This window comes from Rhinatrema bivittatum, chromosome 1, assembly GCF_901001135.1.
Source record: "Rhinatrema bivittatum chromosome 1, aRhiBiv1.1, whole genome shotgun sequence".
NCBI lineage: Eukaryota > Metazoa > Chordata > Amphibia > Gymnophiona > Rhinatrematidae > Rhinatrema > Rhinatrema bivittatum.
The window spans coordinates 500,223,919-500,248,434 of NC_042615.1; the positions used below are offsets into that span (position 1 = coordinate 500,223,919).

The following is a 24,516-nucleotide window of genomic DNA, read 5'->3' on the forward strand; positions in this document are numbered from 1 at the left end:
TAGTACTCCCGTGGCCGCAAGGTGTGCTGCTTTGTGTGTTCCCTCCATGGCCCCTGATAGGCAAGCTTCTAAGGAGGATAGATATTCACCCAGGATGGGTAACTCTCGTGGCTCCAGAGTGGCCTCGGAGGCCCTGGTTCGCTGATCTAGTCAACCTTGCAGTGGATGGACCTCTACGTCTGAGCCATCTTCCAAACTTACCACGTCAAGGCCCTATATTTTGCGACCAGGCGGATCGCTTTTGTCTAGTGGCCTGGCTTTTGAAAGGAGACACCTAAGAAAAAAGGGCTATTCAGAAGATGTTGTTGCCATCCTGCTACGAGCATGGAAGATTTCTACCTCTCTGACTTATGTTCGGGTCTAGAAGATCTTCTAATCATGGTGTCGCGAGCATGGTACTTTTCCTTGGCATGGTACTTTTCTGTGGCGCAGATTCTGGCGTTTTTGCAAAACTTCCTCAGCAAAAGATTGTCATTTAATTCACTTTGTGTGCAGGTTGCAACGTTTGGGTGTCTGAGAGGTAAGCTTCTAGGAGCAAATCTGGCGGCACATCCAGATGTGGTTCGTTTCCTCCGGGAGGGGCGAAGCATTTGAATCCTCCAGCTCATCCGGTATGCCCATCCTGGGACCTTTGGTCCTCAAAGTTTTGTGTGACACGCCTTTTGAACCTCTCAGGAAGTCCATCCTGAAGGATTTGACTCTGAAAACGGTCTTTTTGGTGGCAATCTGTTCGGCTCGGAGGGTTTCTGAATTTCAAGCCCTCTTGTGCAGGGAACCTTTTTTACGTATTTCAGATTCCGGGGTTTCTCTACGGATGGTGCCCTCCTTTTTGCCCAAAGTGGTCTCTGCCTTTCACTTGAACCAATCGATGGAGCTCCCAGCCTTTCCCAACGTCGAGAGGGATGCGCCTCTCGCCAAAGATTTGAGACTGCTGATGTCAGGAGGGTCCTGTTGAGTTACCTAGAGGTCACTAATTCGTTCCAATTGTCAGATCATCTCTTTGTTCTATGGTGTGGCGCTAAAAGAGGGCATAAGGCGTCCAAAGCAACCATAGCCCGTTGGTTCCGCTTCCACTTATATATGTTGTGGTCGGCCTGTTCCAGAGAGTATTAAGGCGCATTTGATTCGGTCTCAGGACACTTTCTGGGCAGAATGTCAGTTAAGTCTCACCGCAAGAAATTTGCAGAGCAGCAACCTGGAAGTCCTTACATGCCTTTACCAGGCACTACAGATTGGATGTCCAGGCTCCGGATGTTCTTTTCGGAGACAGTGTCATTCGAGCGGAACTCTCCAGGTCCCACCCCAGTTAGGGAAAGCAAATGTTGCTTACCTGTAACAGGTGTTCTCACAGGACAGCAGGATGTTAGTCCTCAGATATAGGTGACATCACAGGATGGAGCCCAATCATGGAACACTTTTGTCAAAGTTTCTAGAACTTTGACTGGCACCTACTGGCATGCCCAGCATGGCACTAACCCTGCAGCCAGCAGGGGTCCCCCTTCAGGTTTATTTAAAAGCTACAGGAAGTGCTGAAAAATAAAATAAGAAATGTAATGAACCCAACACCGCGGGGTTGCAGGCGGGTTTCGTGAGGACTAACATCCTGCTGTCCTGTGAAAACACCTGTTACAGGTAAGCAACATTTGCTTTCTCACAGGACAAGCAGGATGGTAGTCCTCACTTATGGATGAGTACCGAGCTGAGGATGTCCGAATATGCACCAAATATACCCAGTTGTGCAAAGGCACTAGGACTGGGGTGGAATTTGGCGGAATGCATTCTGAACCCTAACGGGCAGGCGGAAGGGTGTTGGTACGTCAAGTTGTAAATAGGTTGTGCAAGACAGACTGGCCGAAGATGGAATCTTGTCTTCCGGCCTTGTCTAAGCAATAATGGGCTGTAAAGGTATGGAGAGAACTCCAGGTGGCAGCCCTGCAAATGTCAGGAAGCGGCACCGAGCGTAGGTGTGCTACTGAAGTCGCCATGGCCCTCACAGAGTGTGCTTTAACATGGTCTTGAAGTGGAATGCCCACTCACTGATAGCAAAAGGATATGCAGTCCGCTAACCAGGAGGAGAGAGTCTGCTTACCCACAGGCTGCCCTAATTTGATGGAATGTAAAGAGACAAACAATTGAGTGCTTTTCCTGTGGGCAGCTGTACGGTCTAGGTAGAACGCTAGAGCCCGTTTATAGTCAAGAGTATGCAGAGCCTGCTCTCCTGGATTGAAATGGGGCCTGGGAAAAAAGGTAGGTAGTATAATGGATTGATTGAGATGAAACTCCAATACTACCTTAGGTAAGAACTTAGGGTGAGTGTGGAGTACTGCCCGGTCCTGCAGAAGTTTAGTGTAAGGCGGATAGGTAACTAGAGCCTGTAACTCACTAACTCTGCGAGCAGAAGTGATTGCCAAAAGGAAAATCACTTTCCATGTGAGATAGCGAAGTTCACAGGAATGGAGAGGCTCGAATGGTGGTTTCATGAGCTGACCCAAAACCAGGTTGAGGTCCCAAGAAGGGGCCGGAGGGCGTAATGGAGGCTTGAGGTGAAGCAAACCCTTCAGAAAACGTGTTACAAGGGGCTGTACTGAAATAGGAATGTCCCCGATACCTTTATTGAAGGCGGCTACTGCACTGTCATGCATTCTGATGGAAGAAGCTTTTAGACCGGATTCTGACAAGTGCCAGAGATAGTCTAGAAACTTCGTGGTGGGACAGGTAAAGGTAGGATTTTCTCGTGGAAGGCTTCCGCGAAGCAATCAGGACACGGGAAACTGATTCCGAAAGGTTAAGTGGCTGAAGAATTAACCTTTCAACATCCAGGCCGTCAGGGACAAGGCTTGAAGATTGGGGTGGCATAGGCACCCGTCATTTTGAGTGATCAGAAGCGGGTCCTTTCCCAAGGGAATATGCCTGCGAATGGAGAGATCCTGAAGTATTGGAAACCACATTTGGCTTGGCCAGTGAGGTGCTATCAGGATCATGGTTCCCTTGTCCTGAAGTAACTTCATGAGAGTCTTTGAGAGTAGTGGAAGTGGAGGGAATGCATATAGGAGACCGGTTGCCCATGAGAGGCTGAGAGTGTTAGCTGCAAGTGAGAGAGCAAAAGTTCTCTACTTTGCGGTTTTGAAATGTCGCAAAGAGATCTATATGAGGATAACCCCATCGTTGGAAGATCGAGTTCACCACTGAGGGGTTGAGAGACCACTCGTGCGGCTGAAAGGTGCGACTCAGCTTGTCTGCCAACACATTGTCCATTCCCGGCAAGTAGGTGGCCCTGAGGTACATCGAATGGGAGAGGGCCTCCGCCCATATCCATGCAGCTTCCTGACACAGAAGGTAGGAGCCCGTCCCTCCCTGTTTGTTGATGTACCACAAGGCCACCTGGTTGCCCATTTGAATCAGGATGACTCGATTGGACAGGCGATCCTGAAATACCCTGAGAGCATATCTGCTTGCTCGAAGTTCCAGGAAATTTATTTGGTGTTTGGCTTCCTCTGGAGACCAAGATCCTTGTATCTGCAGTTCGGCCACATTGGCTTCCCAGCCAAGGTTGGAAGTATCGGTGGTGAGAATTATTTGAGGGTCTGCATCCTGGAAGGGCAAGCCTTGGCGTAAATTGATGTGATTTTTCCACCAAGCTAGAGACTGACGGAGTGAGTCGATGATGTGGACAATGGTCAACAGGGGCTGAATGGATAGAGTCCATTGTGACCTTAGAGTCCACTGCATGACTCTCATGGCCAAGCAGGCCATTGGGGTAACCTGAACTGAGGACGCCAGGTGTCCCAGCAGGATGAGGAAGTGGTGTGCAATCGTGCGGTGCTGCGACTGTAGCTGGTGTGCGAGAGAGACGAGAGTGAGAGCTTGCTGTCGAGGCAGAAAAACTTTTGCTTGCAAGGTGTCCAAGTTTGCCCTTATGAATGATAAAGTTTGAGATGGGACTAAGTAGGATTTGTTGTAGTTGACGAGAAATCCTAGCGAAATCAGAGTATGTAGAGTAAGATGTAGGGATGACAGAGCAGTTTGCTGAATGGGAGCCCTGATCAACCAATAGTCTAGATAGGGGTAGATGTGAACACCTTGAGTCCTGAGGAAGGCTGCAACTACTACGAGGCATTTTGTGAAGACTTGTGGTGCAGATGCGAGGCCAAATGGAAGCACTCGATATTGATAGTGCTTGGGGCCTACCAGAAATCTCAGGTACCTGCGATGAGATGGAGTTATCGCAATATGTGTGTATGCGTCCTGGAGGTCTAGAGAGCAGAGCCAGTCTCCTCTTTGCAAAAGAGGAAGAAGAGAACCCAAGGTTACCATTTTGAACTTTTCTCGATGGAGGTACTTGTTGAGGGCACGTAGGTCCAGAATTGGACGAACGCCTCCCGATTTTTTGGGGATTAGAAAGTACCGGGAATAGAACCCTAGGCCGTGCTGAGAGTAGGGTACTGGTTCTATTGCTTTGGCCTGGAGGAGGAGGGAGACCTCCTGTTCCAGGATGATGGAGTGGTCGGATGTTCTCCACATCGGTAGAGGTGGGGAGTCCGGTGGAATGGAGAGAAAGTTCAGATGATAACCTTGAGCGATTATCGCCAGGACCTACTGGTCTGAGGTGATTGAATGCCACCTGTTGTTGAAATGGCACAATCGACCTCCCACTGGTATCTGTGGCAGTGGAAGCTGGCTGCTGCTCCCTATGCAGGAGTCAAAAACCGGAAGCAGGGCCCTGCTGAGGAGCTGCTTGAGGCTTTTGTTTTCGTAGTTGACGAGACTGGGTTTTTTGGAAAGGTCTCGTAGAATGAGTTCTAGATGGTGGTGGGTAGGATTTCTTCAGACGGAAGTATGACTTCTTAGTGTCCTTTCAGAGAGTCTGTTTTGAGGAATACTCAGAAAGCATCAGAGAGAGCTGCCTCAGGGTCTCATGATGGTCCTTGAGTTCCGTCACCATCCGTTGAATCTGCTCGCCAAACAGATTGTCTCCTACACATGGCAGGTAGGATAATCTGTCCTGTACTTCAGGGCGCAGGTCCGAAGACTTGAGCCAGGCCTATCTTCTTGCCGAAATAGCAGCTGCAGATACCCTGCTGGCAGTGTCAAAGATATTGTAAGATGATCTTATCTCATGCTTGCCTGCCTCAAAGCCCTTGTTCACTAGGGTTTGAAGTTGATCTTGGAACTGTTGAGGCAGGGAGTCTGTCAATTCTTGTATCTGCTTAAATAAGACCCTGTTGTATTGGGTCATATAGAGCTGATAAGAGGCAATTCGGGAGATGAGCATTGAGCCCTGGAAGACATGGCGACCAATGGCATCTAGAAATTTCTGCTCCTTCCCTGGGGGAAAGGAAGAGTGGGGTTTCGATCTCCTTGCCCTCTTTTGGGCCGATTCTACAACCACAGATTGGTGATCCAACTGAGGTTTTTGAAAACCTGGGGCTGACTGTACCAAATAAATGGTGTCAGCCTTCCTGTTGACTGGAGCAACAGAGCCAGGGTGTTCCCAGTTCTTCTTGAGGAGATCCAGAAGAACCTGGTGAATAGGGATAGAGGTTATTTCCTTGGGAGCATCCAGGAATTGCAATAGCTCCATCATTTGATGCCTGTCATCTTGTTCGGTCTGCAATTGGAAGGGAACCAATTCAGACATCTCCTTCACAAAATTTATGAAGGAAAGGTCCACTGGAGGAGAACGCTTCCTACTTTCAGTAGGAGAAGGTGGTGAAGGCAAGTCATCGGTGTCTGGTGAAGAATCATCAGTCCAGGTATCATCGGGATCAGCACCTGCCCCTCTAGGAAACAGAGAGGGATGGGGTGGAATTCCTGAAGATCCAAGTCTAGGCTCTGAAGGAACTGAAGGAAGAACTGCAGGCACTGATGAAGGCATCAAAGGCACCAATGGATGGATTGGTGGAGTCGGACGCATCGGCATCGATGGTTGAGGCATCGGTAAGACTCCCGATGGAGGGGTGCGGAACGGTGTTTCTCCTCCCGATGACAAAGTAAGCGGGGAAGGCACCGGAGCCATCGGTGACCCGGGACCCATCAGTGGAAAAGTGGCAATAAGCGCTTCCATCCTCGAGAGCAGCGGAGCCAACGCTGCCTGAATCGGGTCGGTGGTCGGCTCCACAACTGGCACCGGTGTCAGAGGAACTTGTAGTCGATGCATCGCCTTGTCAATGGCCTCCTGAACCATCCGGTCCAGTTCTTCATGGAAACCTGGAGCAATCAGCTCCGGCTCCGGAAGGGGAGAAAGAGGCAGAGGCATAGTCGGAGGGACCACCGTTAAAGGCAGCGTTGCGGCTCCCGATACCCATCCAGGTGAGGGTTGCCTCGGTGACCCGGTCGCAGAAAAGGTCGGTGCCTTTTGTGGATGGGGTTTCTTCGATGGCGGGGTCGATGATTTCGCTCCCTCGATGATCCGAGACTTCCGATGTCGATGTCTGTCTCTACGATCCCCTCGGTCCTGAGGGGGAGTAGAGGGAGTTGAAGGCCGAGAAGTCGTCGATGCCGGATGGTCACCGGGCGGTGGTCAATATTGGCGCGAAGTGGACAGTGCCAGTTCTGACGATGTTGATGCAATAGACGGCATCGGGGTTTGAGCACGGAAGAGAAGTTCCAACTTCTCCATTCTGGCCTTGCACCTTTTGGTGTCATTAGGGCACATTTGGTACAGGTCAGGACATCGTGCTCACATCTGAGACACATTACACAGACCTTATGAGGGTCTGTTATGGACATGGTGTGGTTACAATCCGGGCACCGTCGGAACCCCAAAGCCATGGCCTTGAAATATTTAAGCCGCGGTACGGTCGACGGCCAGTAGGCCACGAGGGCCAAACTCGACGGGAATTGACCGAAAACGGGTAAAAAAAAAAACTTACCGGAGTACCGCAGCTTGAAAAGTTGAAGGAGGGACCCCTGTGGGATATGAACATTTTTAGTAATTCCGTTAGGAAAATTCCTATCAGGAATCTCCGCGGAGCTCCTTAACCACGTGGCTACAGCTGTACGGAAAAAAGAAGACTGAAGGGGGACCCCTGCTGGCTGCAGGGTTAGTGCCATGCTGGGCATGCCCAGTAGGTGCCAGTCAAAGTTCTAGAAAAACTTTGACAAAAGTGTTCCGTGATTGGGCTCCATCCTGTGATGTCACCCATATGTGAGGACTACCATCCTGCTTGTCCTGTGAGAAGCTTTGGTATATCCCAAAGCTGTCTGGAATAATCAGTCTGGAGAGTCTGCTCGGTCTATACTGGTTGTTGTTGCAGTATTTGTCAGCAGGTACCTTACTGGCTGTCGAAAAGTACAGGTTGTCTCCTTTATCCTCTTCACAGTTTTTCACATGTACATAGTTACTTGGGTTATTTCTTCTTGTCCATTGCTGGTTTATTCTCAGACTGTTTGCTTTCTTCTGCTTTGATAATTTTTATACTGAAGAGAATCAGGTAACACTCTGGCTTAAGGAGGGGGTGCTCTCAAAGTTTTTCTCTGTCTCCATCTCCTGGAAGGGAGGCAAAACCCAGCAGCCTGGACTGAGCCGTGGTACTACAGGAACGAAAATTAGCAGGCAAGAACCAATTTTCCTATCTTCAACAGAGTTCTATGTGGACATCATTCTGTTAAGCATACATAATGAATACAGCATGGATGGCTGAAGAGAGGATTTCCTCAAAGCCACAGGCAAGTGTCACATTGATACAAAAAAAAAGCATGACTACAGCATGGACAGCTGAGCAGTGGATCTTCATCAGAGCCACATGTGAGTGTCACACTGATACATGTAAAGTATAAGTGGGCTCTGCACTCAGGTTCCTACCTTGCAAGAGACTGCTCAGAGACAAAAAGAGGGGCAGAAGAGATGCAACTCTGATTACTGTAGAATTGCTTGAGAGACATATGAACATGATTGATAAGAACATAAGAAATTGCCATGCTGGGTCAGACCAAGGGTCCATCAAGCCCAGCATCCTGTTTCCAACAGAGGCCAAACCAGGTTACAAGAACCTGGCAATTATCCAAACACTAAGATCTCATGCTACTGATGCAATTAATAGCAGTGGCTATTCCCTAAGTAAACTTGATTAATAGCCGTTAATGGACTTCTCCTCCAAAAACTTCTCCAAACCTTTTTTAAACCCAGCTACACTAACTGCACTAACCACATCCTCTGGCAACAAATTCCAGAGCTTTATTGTGCGTTGAGTGAAAAAGAATTTTCTCCGATTAGTCTTAAATGTGCTACTTTCTAACTTCATGGAATGCCCCCTAGTCCTTCTATTATTCAAAAGTGTAAATAACCGAGTCACATCTACTCGTTCAAGACTTCTCATGATCTTAAAGACCTCTATCATATCCCTCCTCAGCCATCTCTTCTCCAAGCTGAACAGCCCTAACCTCTTCAGCCTTTCCTCATAGGGGAGCTGTTCCATCCCCTTTATCATTTTGGTTGCCCTTCTCTGTACCTTCTCCATTGCAACTATATCTTTTTTGAGATGCGGTGACCAGAATTGTACACAGTATTCAAGGTGTGATCTCACCATGGAGCGATATAGAGGCATTATGACATTTTCCGTTTTATTAACCATTCCCTTCCTAATAATTCCTACTTTTTGCTTTTTTGACTGCTGCAGCACACTGAGCCGATGATTTTAAAGTATTATCCACTATGATGCCTAGATCATTTTCCTGGGTGGTAGCTCCTAATATGGAACCTAACATCGTGTAACTACAGCAAGGGTTATTTTTCCCTATATGCAACACCCTGCACTTGTCCACATTAAATTTCATCTGCCATTTGGATGCCCAATCTTCCAGTCTTGCAAGGTCCTCCTGTAATGTATCACAGTCTGCTTGTGATTTAACTACTCTGAATAGTTTTGTATCATCCGCAAATTTGATAACGTCACTCGTCGTATTCCTTTCCAGATCATTTATAAATATATTGAAAAGCACCGGTCCAAGTACAGATCCCTGAGGCACTCCACTGTTTACCCTTTTCCACTGAGAAAATTGACCATTTAATCCTACTCTCTGTTTCCTGGGGGCAGTGGAGGCGATGCCAGTCTTATTGTGACAAAAATGCATTTTGGCGCATAGGGGCATGATAGTGAGGGGCAGCAAAGGGGTCGCCCACCTTGTGATTGTAAGAGCATATAAGGTAGGGTCTGGGGGAGCAAATGGTGCCTCACTTTCTTAGCCAGCCGGATCACGTCCTCGCTAAGATGTGTCAGGCGCTGGGTGAGGTGGCCGGCATAGACCTCACTGAGGGCTGCCCGATTCCGACTCTCCTGCCGTGTCTGGTTGAGGATCATGTACCAGCAGTTCACAGAAGACAGCAGACTCTGGTCCTTCCTGAACGAGAGAGAGAGAGAGAGAGAGAGACAGGTAAGAGGAGCCTGGCTCAGTGACTCCTGGTAGACCTGCTCTGAAAGGGCTTTGTGTTGGCAGAGCTAATAAGAGCTTTGGAGTTGTGGGTAGAACAAACAAACACTTAGGACAAGGCCTGTGCTAGCTTTTTTGCTGCCCTGTGCAAAAAATTACTGTGCTGCCCCCCCCCCCCCACCCTCATTCATTCTCTGTCCCAGGCCCACCAAAAAAAGCACCCAGCTCCCTTCAGTGATATAAACTTTAAAAACTGATACCATCCCCCCTCCCCCCAAACTCATGGCTGGTGCAAGGGTATTAGGTGCCCCAGGAGAACCTTATAGTCTTGTACAATGCCCCCCCCCCCCCCCCCATTCCATTACACACACACAGTTAAAGAGTTATGCATTTATATTATAAATGAAAAATATCGAAGTACAGTGTTCTGAGGTAAAAATATCACAGACATATTTTCATGCACTGCTGTGATGCCAACCAGAAATCCCTGCAAAAAAGACACTTGGAACCCATACGGTATTAGGCCTATTGTGATGTGTGTTGGGTGTGGGCTTGACCCTCTGAAAGCCCAAATACACTATTACACTTCCTATTAGGAAAATGCCTCACCTCAGTCACACATGCAGAACATAAACAGACCCTCACCAAATACAGAACAGAGCAACCATGAAGTAGAAATACAAGCACGCAGATAAAAACTGAACTGGAAACCACAAGCAGCCTGACTCTCTATGCAGTACAATAATGAAGAAACAGAACCATCACCATTCCTCAAACATCAAACAATAAAATCAAGAAATAAAAAAATACATAATCATAATACTAAAAACATAATAATAATATTATTTAAAAACTGATGAATAAAAGATCAAATAATTAAAAACTCATTTACAAGTTTTTTTAAATGTCCCAAACACCAATAAAATAGTTCAAAACAGCAGACACAGCAAATAGCACCTGAAAAATAAAACTAAAAAGAATTTTAAAAATTCACGTTTTCCATACCTGGGAACTTTTGATTTCCAGATGCCCTGAAATTGTCATGGATTATCAGGCAGAGAGCAACTGGGGTAGTTATGCACACGCATGCTCCCTCTCATACACACACATGCTTTCTCTCACTCCCCACATACATACAGACATGCTCTCTCTCATTTTTCCACACACAAACTCACATGCTTTCTCTCACTTTCCCAAACACAAGCACATATGTTCTCTCACTCTCCCACACACAAGCACATATGTTCTCTCTCACTCTTACTGTCCTACACACAAACACACATGCTCCCCTCTCACACATTTCCCTTGACTTAGCAGGCAGCAGCAGCAGCAGAGTCTCATTCTTCAGCCCCCATGGCCAAGGAAACGACTTCCAGCCATGGGGCACTGGATTATTTCCTGCAGGGCGTGCTCCTCTTCCTGCTGGCAACGTTGCTGATTCTGGCGGGGCCGTGCTGCTTCTCCACTTACTAAGGCAGCACTTACCACGCTGTCGATTTTGGCAGGGCCGCACTGTTTTTTCTTGGCAGCACGGACCTCTTTCTTCTCCCACCGGTGGGTTCGGGTCCACCAGTGGCACCACGGGCATCCTCTTCTGCTACCAGTGGGATCGGATCCACTGGTGGCACCACAGACCTCCTTCTCCCTGCTCCTGATGCCGCCCCCCAAGTGTGCCGCCCCGTGCAACTGCACAGTTTGCACACCCGGTGGCACCGGGCCTGACTGAAGAGGAAGCCACCCTGTCACTGCACAACACAGCCCCCCTTCTCAAACATTCTTACCTGAAGCTGAGATGCTCCTTGGAGCCACGAGTCCTAGCAGAGAAACGATCTGCGAGCTTCTCCAGGCCACGTGAGTATTCCAGTTCCACCTCCGCCCGGCGGCGCAGAAAATCAGAAAGGTCCTGCAGCAGCTGCAGCCGCACCTCCACCTGCGTGTCCAAGCAGCGCAGCTGCTCTGCCAGCTGCCCACGCATCTCTGAGTGGGGAAAGAGAAAGAGCTGGGATGAGTGGGATAAGGAGTGACTGGCTGAGAAGCATACCCTGCACTTTGTACAACTGGGACACCTCTCTGTCCGGGACATGGCGGCATTGTGCCATGTCTCCAGAAAGCTTCTCCTGCATGCATTCAATTCAAGGGAATGGGCATAGAGTTAATCGTAAGAGGCAGGGCTCAAGGACACTGTTCTAGAGCTTTTATCCAGCAAACATGCATTTGTGAGGAAAAAGAAAAGAGCACGATAATTATTCTTTAAACAGTCTCCTAATTAAATTTAATCTTGTTAATGTTTGCTTCTATTGCAGTCAAAAAAAATCCCTGGCACAACTTTAAGAGGCATCATCCTACATAGAAGTTAAAATCCCCAGCGATAATCAGCTGTGTGTAGCCTGGGCGTATATCTGAGTGCTGATGAGATCTTGAATTAATCCTGTGTGTAGTTTTTAAAGTTTTAAATGTAATTCTGAGTGTGTATTGTGAATTTTGGGAAAGTATTGTGAAATCTTAAATTAATCTTGTACTTTTTTTTAACTTTTTATTTAACTTGGCAGTCAACAAAAACAAAGCCATCATAGACAGATATTACTATCATCAAACATTAACAAGATTAAATTTAATTAGGAGACTGTTTAAAGAATAATTATCGTGCTCTTTTCTTTTTCCTCACAAATGCATGTTTGCTGGATAAAAGCTCTAGATGAGATGACCCCCCCAACAAGGCATGGTAGGGGTCAAATCACCAAGAGGGGGCAAGGGGGTCTCTTTGTAGTCTGGCCTTTTCAGTGATTTTAAGTGCTGCGGTAGATGGAAAACAGGGGTCAGATTTCCCAAAGGAGAGGCAGACAGAGTGTCAGCGAGAATGTTTCTAGGACGCTGGCAACCCTGCCATACTGCCCGGAACCCCAAGACCTGCCTCCCATCCGTTCAATCAGCATTTTCCCCTGCAGAAGTGGGAAGTGGTTGAATGGTGGGGGTCTTTATGTGGCACACAGTCTCCAGGCCGATGCAAGGGTATTAGGCACTCGAAGCGAGCTCAGTAGCCTTGTGCTCGTGTTCCCCTACCCTCATCTCGCATAGTTAAAAATTCTGCATTTATAAATAAATAAATTTTACATGAAAAAGGAGACAGAGTACAGTCTTCTGAGATAAAGATATCATAACCCTGCAAAAAACACACTTGGAATGCATATGGGATTAAGCCTATAGTAATGCATGTTGGGTGTGGGCTTTGCCCTCAGAAAGCTCAGAATAAACTGAATTACAATTACAATATTTGTAACCTCCCATATTAAAAGAACACTAATTGCCAGCCCTCAAACAGTAAAAATCCTAACTATAAAAAGGCAATGCTGCAAAGTTTACACCAGACGCGAAACACCAATACATCTCCTATTAGGAAAACAGCACAAGCCGAGCTGCTATAGATCCGTATACCTATGCCTTACCTCAGTCACACATGCAGAACACGGACAGACCCTCACCAAATATAGAATAAAGAGGCCATAAACTATAAACAGAAATGAACTGGAAACCTCAACAATCCAGACTGTATGCCAAGCAATAATGGACAAACAGAAATGCCATTCCACAAAACAATAAAATCAAGGAATATAAAACATAAATCATAATAGTAAAAACATACTAATAAAAAGAATATTTCAAAACAGCTGATGAATATTTTTATTTATTTATTTAGCATTTTTCTATACAGACTTTCCAATAACAGAATTATTGATCAATTCGGTTTACATTCTCAACAATAACAATGACAATAACAATGAATAGAACGACAACCAACAATTAAAAACTCATCAAAATTATAAAGTTTCCCAAACATCAATAATATTTAAAGTAGCAGACATCAAATAACACCTAATAATTAAAACTAATAAGGATTTTAAAAATCCCCATTTTTCCATTCCTGGGAACTTTTGATTTCCAGTCACCCTGAGATTTCTGAGGAATATTGGGGGGAGGGGCAGAGGGGGAGAACTTTCTCCTCTTATACACACACACACATTCTTGCGCTCTCTCACACACACACACACACACACACATGCTCTTACACACACAGGCACACACAGATGCTCTCACACACTCTCACATATGCTCTTATACATGCACTTTCAAACACATGCACAAAGATGATCTCACACATGCTGTCTCTCACACACATATGCATGCATGCCCACATGCCCACACACATACACTCCCTCTACCTCACTCACCTGTGCTGCTGGAAACCGCTGACCTTTTTGGCTGCCAGAAGCTGCTGACCTTTTTCTTCTTCGGCCAGTGGTGGGACCCCCCCTCCACTGTTTTTTTGGCCACCAGCGACACAGAGCCTCCTCTCCTTCTTCTGCCACGGCATGCAGAGCTTCCTCTTCTTCTTGGCTGCTGGCGGGTTGGGCTCTACCAGCAGCCCTCAGCCACAGGGCATCCTCTTCTTTTTTTCAGCTGCCGGCAGGTTGGGCTTTGCTGGCTGCATGCAGAGCCTGCTTATTTTTTGGCATTCGGCAGGGGGTGGGAACCCTGCCAGCATGTAGCTAAATATATATTCTGGTGGTAGGGGTGAGGCAGCCGCTGGGCATTTTGGGGGGCACATTTTGCTGCTCCAAGATTTTGCTGCCTGAGGCGGCCGCTTCACTCTGCCCCATTCTGGTCTGAGACCTTATAATATGTTGCCATCCCACCGGGAAGTCACTCCAAGGAGCAGTTGTAAATGTGCATCCTGGTTCTCACAGAAGTTTAGTTGCACAGAGAAAAGATCAAAGGAAAGCTGAAATCCGCTGGAGGAAGAAGTGTGATGAATACTCCAAAGGGATTTATAAGACTTTACTATTGGAGTATAAAATCAGCTGTCAGGATGCTAAGCAAAATTATTTTTCTATGTCACTGGAAAGGTTATTATACCGCCTTCTACAACTATTTTTTCCTGGTTAGGAAGTTCACTTCTAGATTACAGCAGAAGATGGTGACTACTCCAGTTGGGATGCACTGGCTACCTCATTTCAAGAAAAAAATTATTAAAATTTAAACAGCTTAATGTCCCCAAACTGGATAATATTCATGTTAATCAGATATCAGCAAAATGGATTAGCTTTAGGCCAATCTCATCGCAGGACCTTACCTCAGTAGTTGGACAATTAAAATCTTACACTTCTCCACTAGATCCCTGTCCGTTTGTCATAATCAAGAACATGAAGGAGAATTCATTTAACGTTATTCGGGTATTGACTAATAAAGCCGTAGCTGAAGGCATTGTGCCTGAGCAACTTAAACTGGCAGCGGTCAGGCCAGTTTAAAAAAAAAAAGACATTATATATCTGCAAGGGAACTGACTAACTTTTGTCCTATTTGTAACTTTCAGATGATAACAAACATTCTTGAGAAACGTGTCCTCCTGCAGTTAGATGATTATCTTAATGAAAACAATGTCCTAGGCTAGAGGCACAACAGTTCAGCTTCAGAAAAGCCTGTAACACTGCACTGTTTGTTGCTTTCTCTTACGGACACTCTATATTGCAGGCATTCTGGTGCAGTTAGATGTTTCTGCTGCGTTTGATACTGTCCCCCATGAATTGTTAATTGGTAGACTGTGTAATACCGGGTTGCGGGGGGGGGGGGGGGGGGGGAAATCGCCCTGTCCTGGTTCAAATCTTTTTTGCAGGGAAAAATACAGCGGGTGCAGCTAGGGACTACCTATTCGTCAGGAGTTCCTCTGCTTTATTTAATAAATAATTTATCTGGCACTTTTAGGGAACTTTTAAAAAATATTTTTATTGAGTTTTATACAACAAAGAAAACAAAGTGAACAAACATTGACAATACAAAGGTTATCAGCAATCAATTGTAGCACTGAATCTCTTTGATTCCTTGTCTCTTTAAAATCCCCCCAACCCATATCTACACCCCCCCCCCCCTCCATCTGCTTCATCCTGATTTGTTCAATGTTTAAATTCTCCAAGAACTTATATATATATTTGAAAGAACAGAGGCAACAAAGCAAACGTGTCCCCAGGCATTCGAGACTATAAATTCAATATTACATTTTTTACAACTGGGGATAAACCATCAATAAATGATTGCCAGATTGCAAACATGAACTCTTGTTTAACGGAAGATTGAAATTGCTCAGGGTTTTGAAAGTGAATAACGGAATCATTCTTTTCTCCCACTGGGCCAGGGTGGGAGATGTTTTCTCTATCCAATTCATCAGACTTGTTTAATTTGCTCCACACCTGCTTTATCTAAAAACAATTTGGGGGGGGGGGGGTTTATTAATTTGCAGATCATTGTCATAGATCCCAAGTAGCCATACCCTTGGATTCCTTAAGAAAGACTTTGTGGCAGTGGCGTAGCCACGGGTGGGCCTGGGTGGGCAGGTGCCCACCCAACTTAGACCCAGGCCCACCCAACTGGCACCGGAACTGCAAGGCTGTCGCGGGATCCCATCCCCGCGACAGCGAACAAGAGAAACCCACGCCTCGCGCGCCATCACGGCACACGTGGGGAAGCGCTGCTGCGGCCGTAGGGCCAACCGGTCTTCTGTTCGGGGGGGGGGGAGTGGAAGCGCCGCGCGCAGCTTCCGCTTCCTCCCCCCAATGCAGGAAGATCAGCTGCTTCTCCTGCTGCCACCCGTTCTCCTGCTATCTTCGGGCGTCGGGCCGTACTGCCCGCCGAACGTCCTGCTTGGGGGGGGGGGGGGGGGGGGGGGGGGAGGAAGCGGACGTTGTGCGCTGCGCTTCCGCTCCCCCCACCAGGAAGTTCGGCGGGCAGTAGGGCCCGACGCCCGAAGATAGCAGGAGGCCGGTGGCAGCAGGAGAGGCAGCTGATCTTCCTGCTCTGGGGGAGAAAGCGGAAGCTGTGCACGTGCTTGAATGTGTATGTGTGGATGAGAATGGGAGTGTGTGTGGGTGAAAACTGGAGCCTGGGTGTGTATGTGGGTGAGAATGGAAGCTTGAATATGTGGGTGAATGGGAGCTCCAATGTGTGTATGTGTGGTTGAGAATGGGAGCCTGGGTTTGTGGGTGGGTGAGAATGGGAGCTTGAATGTGTGTATATATGGGTGAGAATGAGAGCCTGGGTTTGTGTGGGTGGGTGAGAATGGAAGCTTGAATATGTGGATAAGAATGGGTGCTTGAATGTGTGTATGTGTGGGTGAGAATAGTACCTTAAATGTGTATATGTATGGATGAGAATGGGAGCTTGAATATGTGTGGGTGAGACTGGGAGTCTGGGTTTATGTGTGTGGGTGAGAATGGGTGCCTGGATGTGCGTCTGTGTGTGCATAAGAATATAAGCCTGGGGAGGGGTGAGAAAGTGAGAACTTGAATGTGAGCTTGGGGGGGGGGGGGGGGGGGGAGAGCATATGAGAGTGAGAGCTTGAGTGTGTGAGAGGGAGTCTGTGAGAGAAAGCATGTGTGTGTGTGTGTGTGTGTGTGTAAGGGAAGAAGACAGTAATAGAAGAAAGACACTGAAAAGGAATTAGGAAATGAGCTATAAGGGAAAAAATGGGAAAAAGTGACCAGGACCAACTGATTAGAAAAATACAAAGATCAGACAACAAAGGTAAAAATATATATCTATATTTTGAGATGTTAGCAATTTAAATATAAGCAACACAACCGCTCTCTCAAAATTTATGGACAGGTAGGAGCCGTGTATAAAATCGTAATAATAAGAAGGCTAAAGTACCACAAATCACCGTGAATTATGTTTGTATCATTAAGTAAACCTCATACTTAGGCGTAGATGTGAATGCTATGCTGCATAATTTGGCATTATTTATCAGTAAAAAAACAACTAGTAGACCTGCATGCCTACAGTCCACCCATGTTAACCTTGTGCCCACCCAAAAAATCAATTCTGGCTACGCCACTGCTTTGTGGAATGGCAGAGTAGCCTACTGGTTAGAGCAATGGGCTTTGAACCAGAGAGACTAGTGTTTAAAGCCCACTGCCACTACTTGTGACCTTGGGCAAGTCACTTTACTCTCCATTGCCTCAGGTACAAACTTAGGGGGTCATTTATCAAACTACTATATGGTGTTTTCGCATGCAAAAAATGCCTTTAATGCATGTGAAAATGCCATAATGTGATGCAAATTTGAAAAAGGGGAGGAGTTTGGGGCCAAGTGGGCTGGCTTCATGATTTGCCATATTGCACATTTTCATTAAGTCATGTAATAGGGCTTTATCACACTTTGTGATATGAGAGAGAGAGAGAGAGAAACTAGCCATAATGCCCTCATACTAGGTAAGTATTTATAACTCTATATGAGGCCTACCTAGTCACTCAAGGTGAGGCTTAGGTATTAGTGTAGGGGCTTAGGGACCACTTTGACATTCAAAGTGAGATGTACGAACATAGCACTCTCTTACGAAGATTTGATGACCTTCGGAGTGAGGAAACTCACCCAAAGATGAGATTTGTGCAATGTTCTCTCAACCTAGCTTGATGTTACCCAGGTAGAGAGTCCATCAAGCTAGACTGAGGGCATTAAGGCTAGGCTCTCTCTCTCTCTCTCTCTGCTCCTGATAGCTAGGCTGGATTTCCAGCAGCTTAAAATGATCCCCCCAGTGGTTGTACGTAGGAAATACAATTCTGGCAGTTTGCAGTAATACCTATGCGAAGCGCTAAGATAGCAGTTTATCGCAAAGTGCACTATTACCATAAAACACGCCCCTTTTCCTATCGCAGGCGATATTTAATGCATTTTGATAAATCCAGGCCTTAGACTGTGAGCCCTCTGGGGATAGGGAAATACCTACAGTACCTGAAAGTAATCCAATTTGAAGCACTGAAAAGTGGAATATAAAAATCAGATAAATAAGTCCCTAACAGTGACAAGCAATGTTTTCCTACATCTTGCCAAAAGGGATACATTTTAAAGCATTTCCAAAACCCATGTATGAAATCCCTATGTTCTGTTCCACATTTGGAACAGGAAGGGGACTGACAAAGTTTTGCTTTGAAAGCCCTTTCTTGGAAAATGTAATTTTGCTAAAGTTGTATTGAGTTTCCTTCAATATCACATTTTCTGTAATTTCAGGAATAAGTTTAAAGTAATACTGAAGGTCTTTGTGGGACAACTTTAATTCTACCCAGCTGGACCATTGGGTATGCTGACTCAGGTTCAAGGTTTGCAAGTTCCTTAACCAAATAAGCACAAAAGGATTTCCTTAATTTTCCTCCCAGGACCACCTCCTCCATCTTATCTCTTTGGTCCACATATGGATTTTTAGCCACAACTTATGTAACATACAGGGTCATTTATCACATGATAAATAGCACAATGCATATTAGTATGCAAAAGGTTTTTGGGTTTTTTTTAATCACAGATGGGAAAGAGAGATACCTAGCTTGATGTAATGTCTACCTAGCTTCAATCAAGCTAGGTAGAGAGTACACTGTACGAATCAACTCCTCTTTTCATCACTCCAAATGACAGAAATCTTCACTGATGTCAACTCTGCTGTTCGTATCTCTGTGATGTAAAACTGCCCCACAAAACCGACCCCACCCTCCAAACCTCACCCCGAGTTAATAGTTCCCCCTCTTACAGTGGTATAAATAGTAAGCTTACATGTTGGCATCTTTCTCTCTCTCTCTCTCTCTCAATAAAAACCTTTTCGGTTGGTAACATACCTGCAGTGGATTAATCAGTTTGCGATGTAAAAAATAGTACAGGTATGATAAATGTATCGTGCATTACGGAAAATACCTATGCAATGCATGAGCAGGGAAATTAGCCTAACCATGCCTTTTTGTTTGTTTGTTTGTTTTTATTGCGGCTGCTATTTCCACTATATTTATAGCATTTTGATGAATACAGGGGACAGTGTCTTAATTGCAAACAGGCAAAAAAGTCTTTTTTGAGGCAAATTAAACTTTCTTTGTAATTCCTGGAAACTGTGTAAAGTAGTTGTCCTTTCAATAGAGTTGTTTTATAACCTGTGAGACCTTTTCTTTGCTATTCTTTAAACATGTTTTCCATACCTGATGGAAATTGAGGATTCCCACATATATATTGGCATGTAAAGTGTTACATTCCTTCCCTGGCCCAAGTGCCTACAGAGCAATGATCATGCTTGTCTGCATGAGTTTATCAACAAATAAGGCCTAAGGTCACTTGAAATCTCTTTCGCTTCTAATTGCAGAATGACTAAAAGCAATCAATCTCCAAACCAACTTTGTATATGCTGTAAGGGAGAGAAGAAGGAAGTACTGCGGAATCAATATGCCTCAACATACAAGCTAAGTTATAACGTAACAAGTTAGGACACTTTAGGCCCCCCTGCAGGAGTGGTTTCATTAAAGTTAGTAGGAGTAACCTGGCTTTTTTCCCTTTCCATAAAAATTTCCTAAATCTTTTGTGTATCTCCTTTAAATCCCTTTTAGTTAACCAAACAGGCAACATCTAGATGAGATACAGTCATTTGGGAATTTCCATTATTTTCAATAAGTGACTCCTACCCGTTAGAGACAAAGGAAGATTAGACCAACAGTTTAAATTCCTATTCATACTCTAGATTATAGTGACACGTTCACTATATGCTGGAATTTTGATACCCAGATATTTCATTTCAGTTTGTACCTATCTAAGTGGAAATTTCCACACACACACACACACACACACACATACACACACACCCTGAGTTTTCAAGTCGCCACTCACTTCTAAAGCTTCAAACTTATCACGATTAATCTTTAGTCCCGCAAACTTTCCAAAACTTAATTAATGTTCTAGGACTTTGGGCAAGGAATCTACTGGATTAGTCAAGAAAATCAAGATGTCATCTGCAAAAGCTGCGATTTTAAACGACATACCTCTGACCTCTAGGCCTGTAACTAAATTATCTGCTCCTATTTTTCTTAACAATGGGGGTTAAAAGAAATTAAATACAATAAATGGGAGAGAGGACAGCCTTGCCATACTCCTCTGTTGATTCTGAAAGGAGATGATCTGCCTCTATTCGCCAATATATGAGACATCGGTTTATCATACAATAAGGAAATACCCTTGATAATATTTCCTTGGAAGCCAAACCTATGTAGTGCAGAGAACATATACAACCATGATACCCGATCAAAAGCTTTTTCAGAATCAAAGCCAATGGTCACAACTGGAATACTTTTAAACTTACAATAGGCCATGGCTGCAGTTAATTTAACAATATGAGTTCATGCAGTTCTCCCTTTTACAAGACCCACTTGATTGGAAGAGATAATGGAAGGAAATATAAGGCTCAATCTATCTCCAAAAATCTTAGCGTAAATCTTTAAATCACAATTTAGCAAGGAAATGGCCTGTAAGAAGCTGGAGAAACAGGATCTTTCCCTGGTTTGACCAAAACTGTTATATAAGCTTTATTAAAATCTTTAGGAAATGCCCCTTTGTATAATGCAACTTCAAAGAATTTACCCATGGGACTAACTATAAATTTCTTCAGTATCTTACAGTAATCATAGGAAAAGCCATCTGGCCCTGGTGTCTTATTCTGTTTACTCATACCTATCACATTCAATATCTCAAAATGTTTGAATTGGCCTATTAAGAAATTCCACTGATTGTCTGTAATTTTTGGGATGTGGAGGTTCTGGAAAAACTTTTCTTTGTCTATTAAATCCCCCATAGTGTCATGATTTTATGCTTTTATTCTTGATTTCTTTTATGCTTTCTTAGCGACTATATATTTATGTAATTACGTTTTTTTAAGTTTTATCCTTTGACGTTATTATTTTACTTGAATTTTTAGTAATATTTTTGAATTATAATCTTGTTATTCTATATTTTTACTGTGCGATTTGTAAACCATTGTGATGGTGTCTCCAAACAACGGTATAGAAAAACTGTTAAATAAATAAATCTGTATACAGAGACTCATAAAATAATCTCACTGTCTCGCAGATATCCTCTCTCTTTGTGGCCCATGTACCTTGGGTTGTTTTGAGTTTCTCTGTGTATATGTTCCCTCTCCATATCCTAGCTGCATTAGGTGAGAGTCTACCGGCCTTATTGCCATATCTGAAGAAACTATGATCTGAATATTGGAGTAATTTTTGCACTCTGTTTTAAGCAAGCATTCAAACTTTCTAAAATATTACAATATCCATCTTTAGATGTCTATGTGTTTTTAGTTGTCTATATGTTTGAGAACTGTAATTCAGTATGTTGAGTTCTGGAGCAGCCGCTTTACTTTGAAAAAATGAAAAAATAATAAATGACAACTTGAGAAAAGATTAACTTTATTCCTTGTTTGGACCATTACTTCTTTTGCATCTCCCTCATGTTATGTGGATAATTTTTTGGAGTGCAAATCTCTTCTCCTTTTTCTGTGTTGGATTATATTTTCTTTGGCAATTTTCTTTTTTTTTTTTTGTAGTTGCAGGATCATATTATTCAAGCAGGTGCATCTCCCTTTTAAATATGAAATTATTTCCTCTCATAACACAACTTTGCTTGTTTCCCAGAATAAACCGGGGGTTGAGATATGTTGAGCAACAAATGTAGCATATTCCTTTCATTTATTTTATAAAAACCCTTGAAACTCCTTATCCTTTCTGAGATAAGATGGGAATTTCCATAATGATACATCCCCTTCTTTTCCTCTATCCCCAAATCTATCCAAATGGGAGCATGGTCTGATACACTTATGTTTCCAATCTTTGTAGAACTAATTCTTGAGAACATCTCCTACATCCCTAAAATGTAATTGATCCTTCAGAATGAGGTGTGCGCTCTTGAGACATGTGTAAAATTTTTCACCTCTGGATTCAATACCCTCCAAAAATCTAAACATTGCAGGCTATTACCTAAGAAAGCAATTACTTTCCGTTCTGTGGAGCCAGTCCTATATGATGGGATTGGTGATCTATCTATCTGTGGATGATGCACACAGATAAAGTGCCCCCTTCTCTCTGTTGCACTCAGCAGACCAGCTCCCCGCGTCCCCCAACGCTGCGCCACCGACCTGCCAATCCCCGGACCCTCTTTGAGGCTTCCCAACTGCTCAGCCCCCATATCGCCTGCACCGGGCCTCCCTCAGCACGCAGGACGCCGCCGGCGTCCCAGCCTGCCGGACTCTTCTCCTATGGCCGAGATCTTCTCTTATGGCCGAGATTTAAAGGCCCAATGGCAGTAAATTCCCGCGGATCCTGCCGGATGACATCACTAGCCCTGGCCTATTTAGGCCTGGCTCCACAGGACTTCCCTGACTTGGCAACGAGTCTCCTGCCTCTCTAAGTGGAAGTACCAGCGTTCCTTCAGCCCAGTTCCTGCCTTCAGTTCCTGTTCCTGCTCCCGTGCTCGTTCCTGCCTTCTGTTCCAAGCCTCGCCCTCCGTACCTGCTCCTGGCTCCCCGCTCCTAGTTCCTTCTCCCCTCAGACGGACCTCCCTGGCTTTGGACTTCGGATCGGACTCCACGCTGCTTGTACGCCACCTGCCCAGGACTTCGGATCGGACTTCTTCCTGCCAGGCCTTAGCCACCCTTTGGATCTCGCTCCCGACACCACATTGGAGTTGCTACTCAGGGGCCCACCTAAGTCCAGCCGGCCCTAGCACCCAAGGGAATGGGGTTGGTAGTGGTGAAGCTCCAGCCGGCCCTTGTCTTCTCCCAGCCTCGCCTCCTGACGTGGGTATTCCTCCCAGGTTGCGTCAATCCCAACTCAGGCCAGGGATCCACATTCTTCTTGAAAGTTCCAACACTCTCCAAAAGGTTTGTGGCGAAAACTGCCTTTATCTCTGCTGCCAGGGTCGGCCCTGTAGGTGGCGTAGTGCGAATAAAAATATATTAGAACAACTTCATGTAGACTATTTAGCAGATAATAATAAAGGGTCAGATTTTCAAAAGGTTACGCGCGTAACCCCTGAAAAGCTGCCTCTTCCACCCCATGCGCGCGCCGAGCCTTTCTTGCATAGGCTTGGTGGTGCGCGCAAGCCCCAGGACGCGCGTAAGTCCCGGGGCTTTCCTGGGGGGCGTGTTGGGGCCGGCACGTCATCGGGGGCATTCCGGGAGTGGGAACATTTTTTATAACATGCGGCAGCGCGCGCATGTTATAAAATCGGGAGTAGATTTGTTCACGCTGGGTTGCGCGAACAAATCTACTCCTGCGCGCACCTTTTAAAATCTACCCCAAAGTATAACTCTGTGTTCCAGTGCAATTTAAAGGAACCTGAAGGTAAATACCCTTTAGGGCAACTCGCCTCCCAGCCTAAAGCAATTTACCACAAAAGTTTTAGCTAGTGCCAGATCGTCGAAAACGTGCATTTCCGAAGCTTGGCTGGGAACTGAAATGAGAATTTGATTTGTTTCTTGACTAGTGTTGCACAAAGAGGATTAAATTCATTGTGACGTTCGGAAACTTTTATCAAGAAATCCTGGAAGATGCGAATCTATTTTTCCTGATACACAGCTCTTGCCATTTATGATAGGTCTGCATTATTTGCTGTTTATGTGCTCAATTTAAAACTTTGGCAATTAATATGCGCTGGCGGTTTTCTCCATATCTTTTAGTACCCAAACGATGTGCTCTCTCGATTTTCATTATCCCCATATCATCTGGTAATTCCAGAATCTCGGGTAACCATTTCTCTAGAAAATCTTCCAAATTCCATTCTTCAATACTTTCCGGAAGCCCCACCAATCTTATATTGCTCCTTCTGGACCTATTTTCTAGGTCTTCAAGTTTGTCTTCCTGAGATCTCACCTTTTTTTCTAATTCTGAAATTTTGGTTGTAAGGTAGTTCAAATAATTTTTCATCTGAGATATTCTACCTTCATTCGCTTCAATTCTCAGGTTAAGATCAGAAATTGTATTTTTAAATTCAATAATTTGATCTGAAATAGTCAATCTTCCATCTAAGGCTGCCACAACTGCTGATGTTACTTTAGAAGTTAATCGGCAATTACCTCGCTGTTCCAGGGAGAGTTCATTTTGTTTCTCCGGTTCGATGGCCATCTATTCTTGAATCCTCTTTGGTTTTTCCTTCTCCTTTTTTCCCCTCTTTTAAGGGCATAATAATCAGGGATTTTTGCATGTATTTATCAATAGACATCAACCCCTCTCTTTTATCGAAAAATTTGGTGTTCACTTCTTCAGATGCCGTTGAAATCTAGAAATGATTGGGGGATGAGCCTGGAGCCT

The 24,516-nt window shown here is 45.0% G+C and overlaps 1 protein-coding gene across 1 annotated transcript in view; it reads right to left on the reverse strand.

Moving 5' to 3' along the window:
- ARHGAP4 (Rho GTPase activating protein 4) overlaps positions 1-24,516 on the reverse strand; it is a 141,016-nt gene that overhangs the window by 85,022 nt on the left and 31,478 nt on the right. Inside the window, exons 3-4 of the mRNA XM_029609599.1 lie at positions 11,151-11,346; positions 9,177-9,339 (exon numbers count right to left, since the gene is read on the reverse strand). Of these exons, the coding sequence (XP_029465459.1) occupies positions 9,177-9,339; positions 11,151-11,346 (359 nt within the window). The remainder of the gene's footprint in view (positions 1-9,176; positions 9,340-11,150; positions 11,347-24,516) is intronic.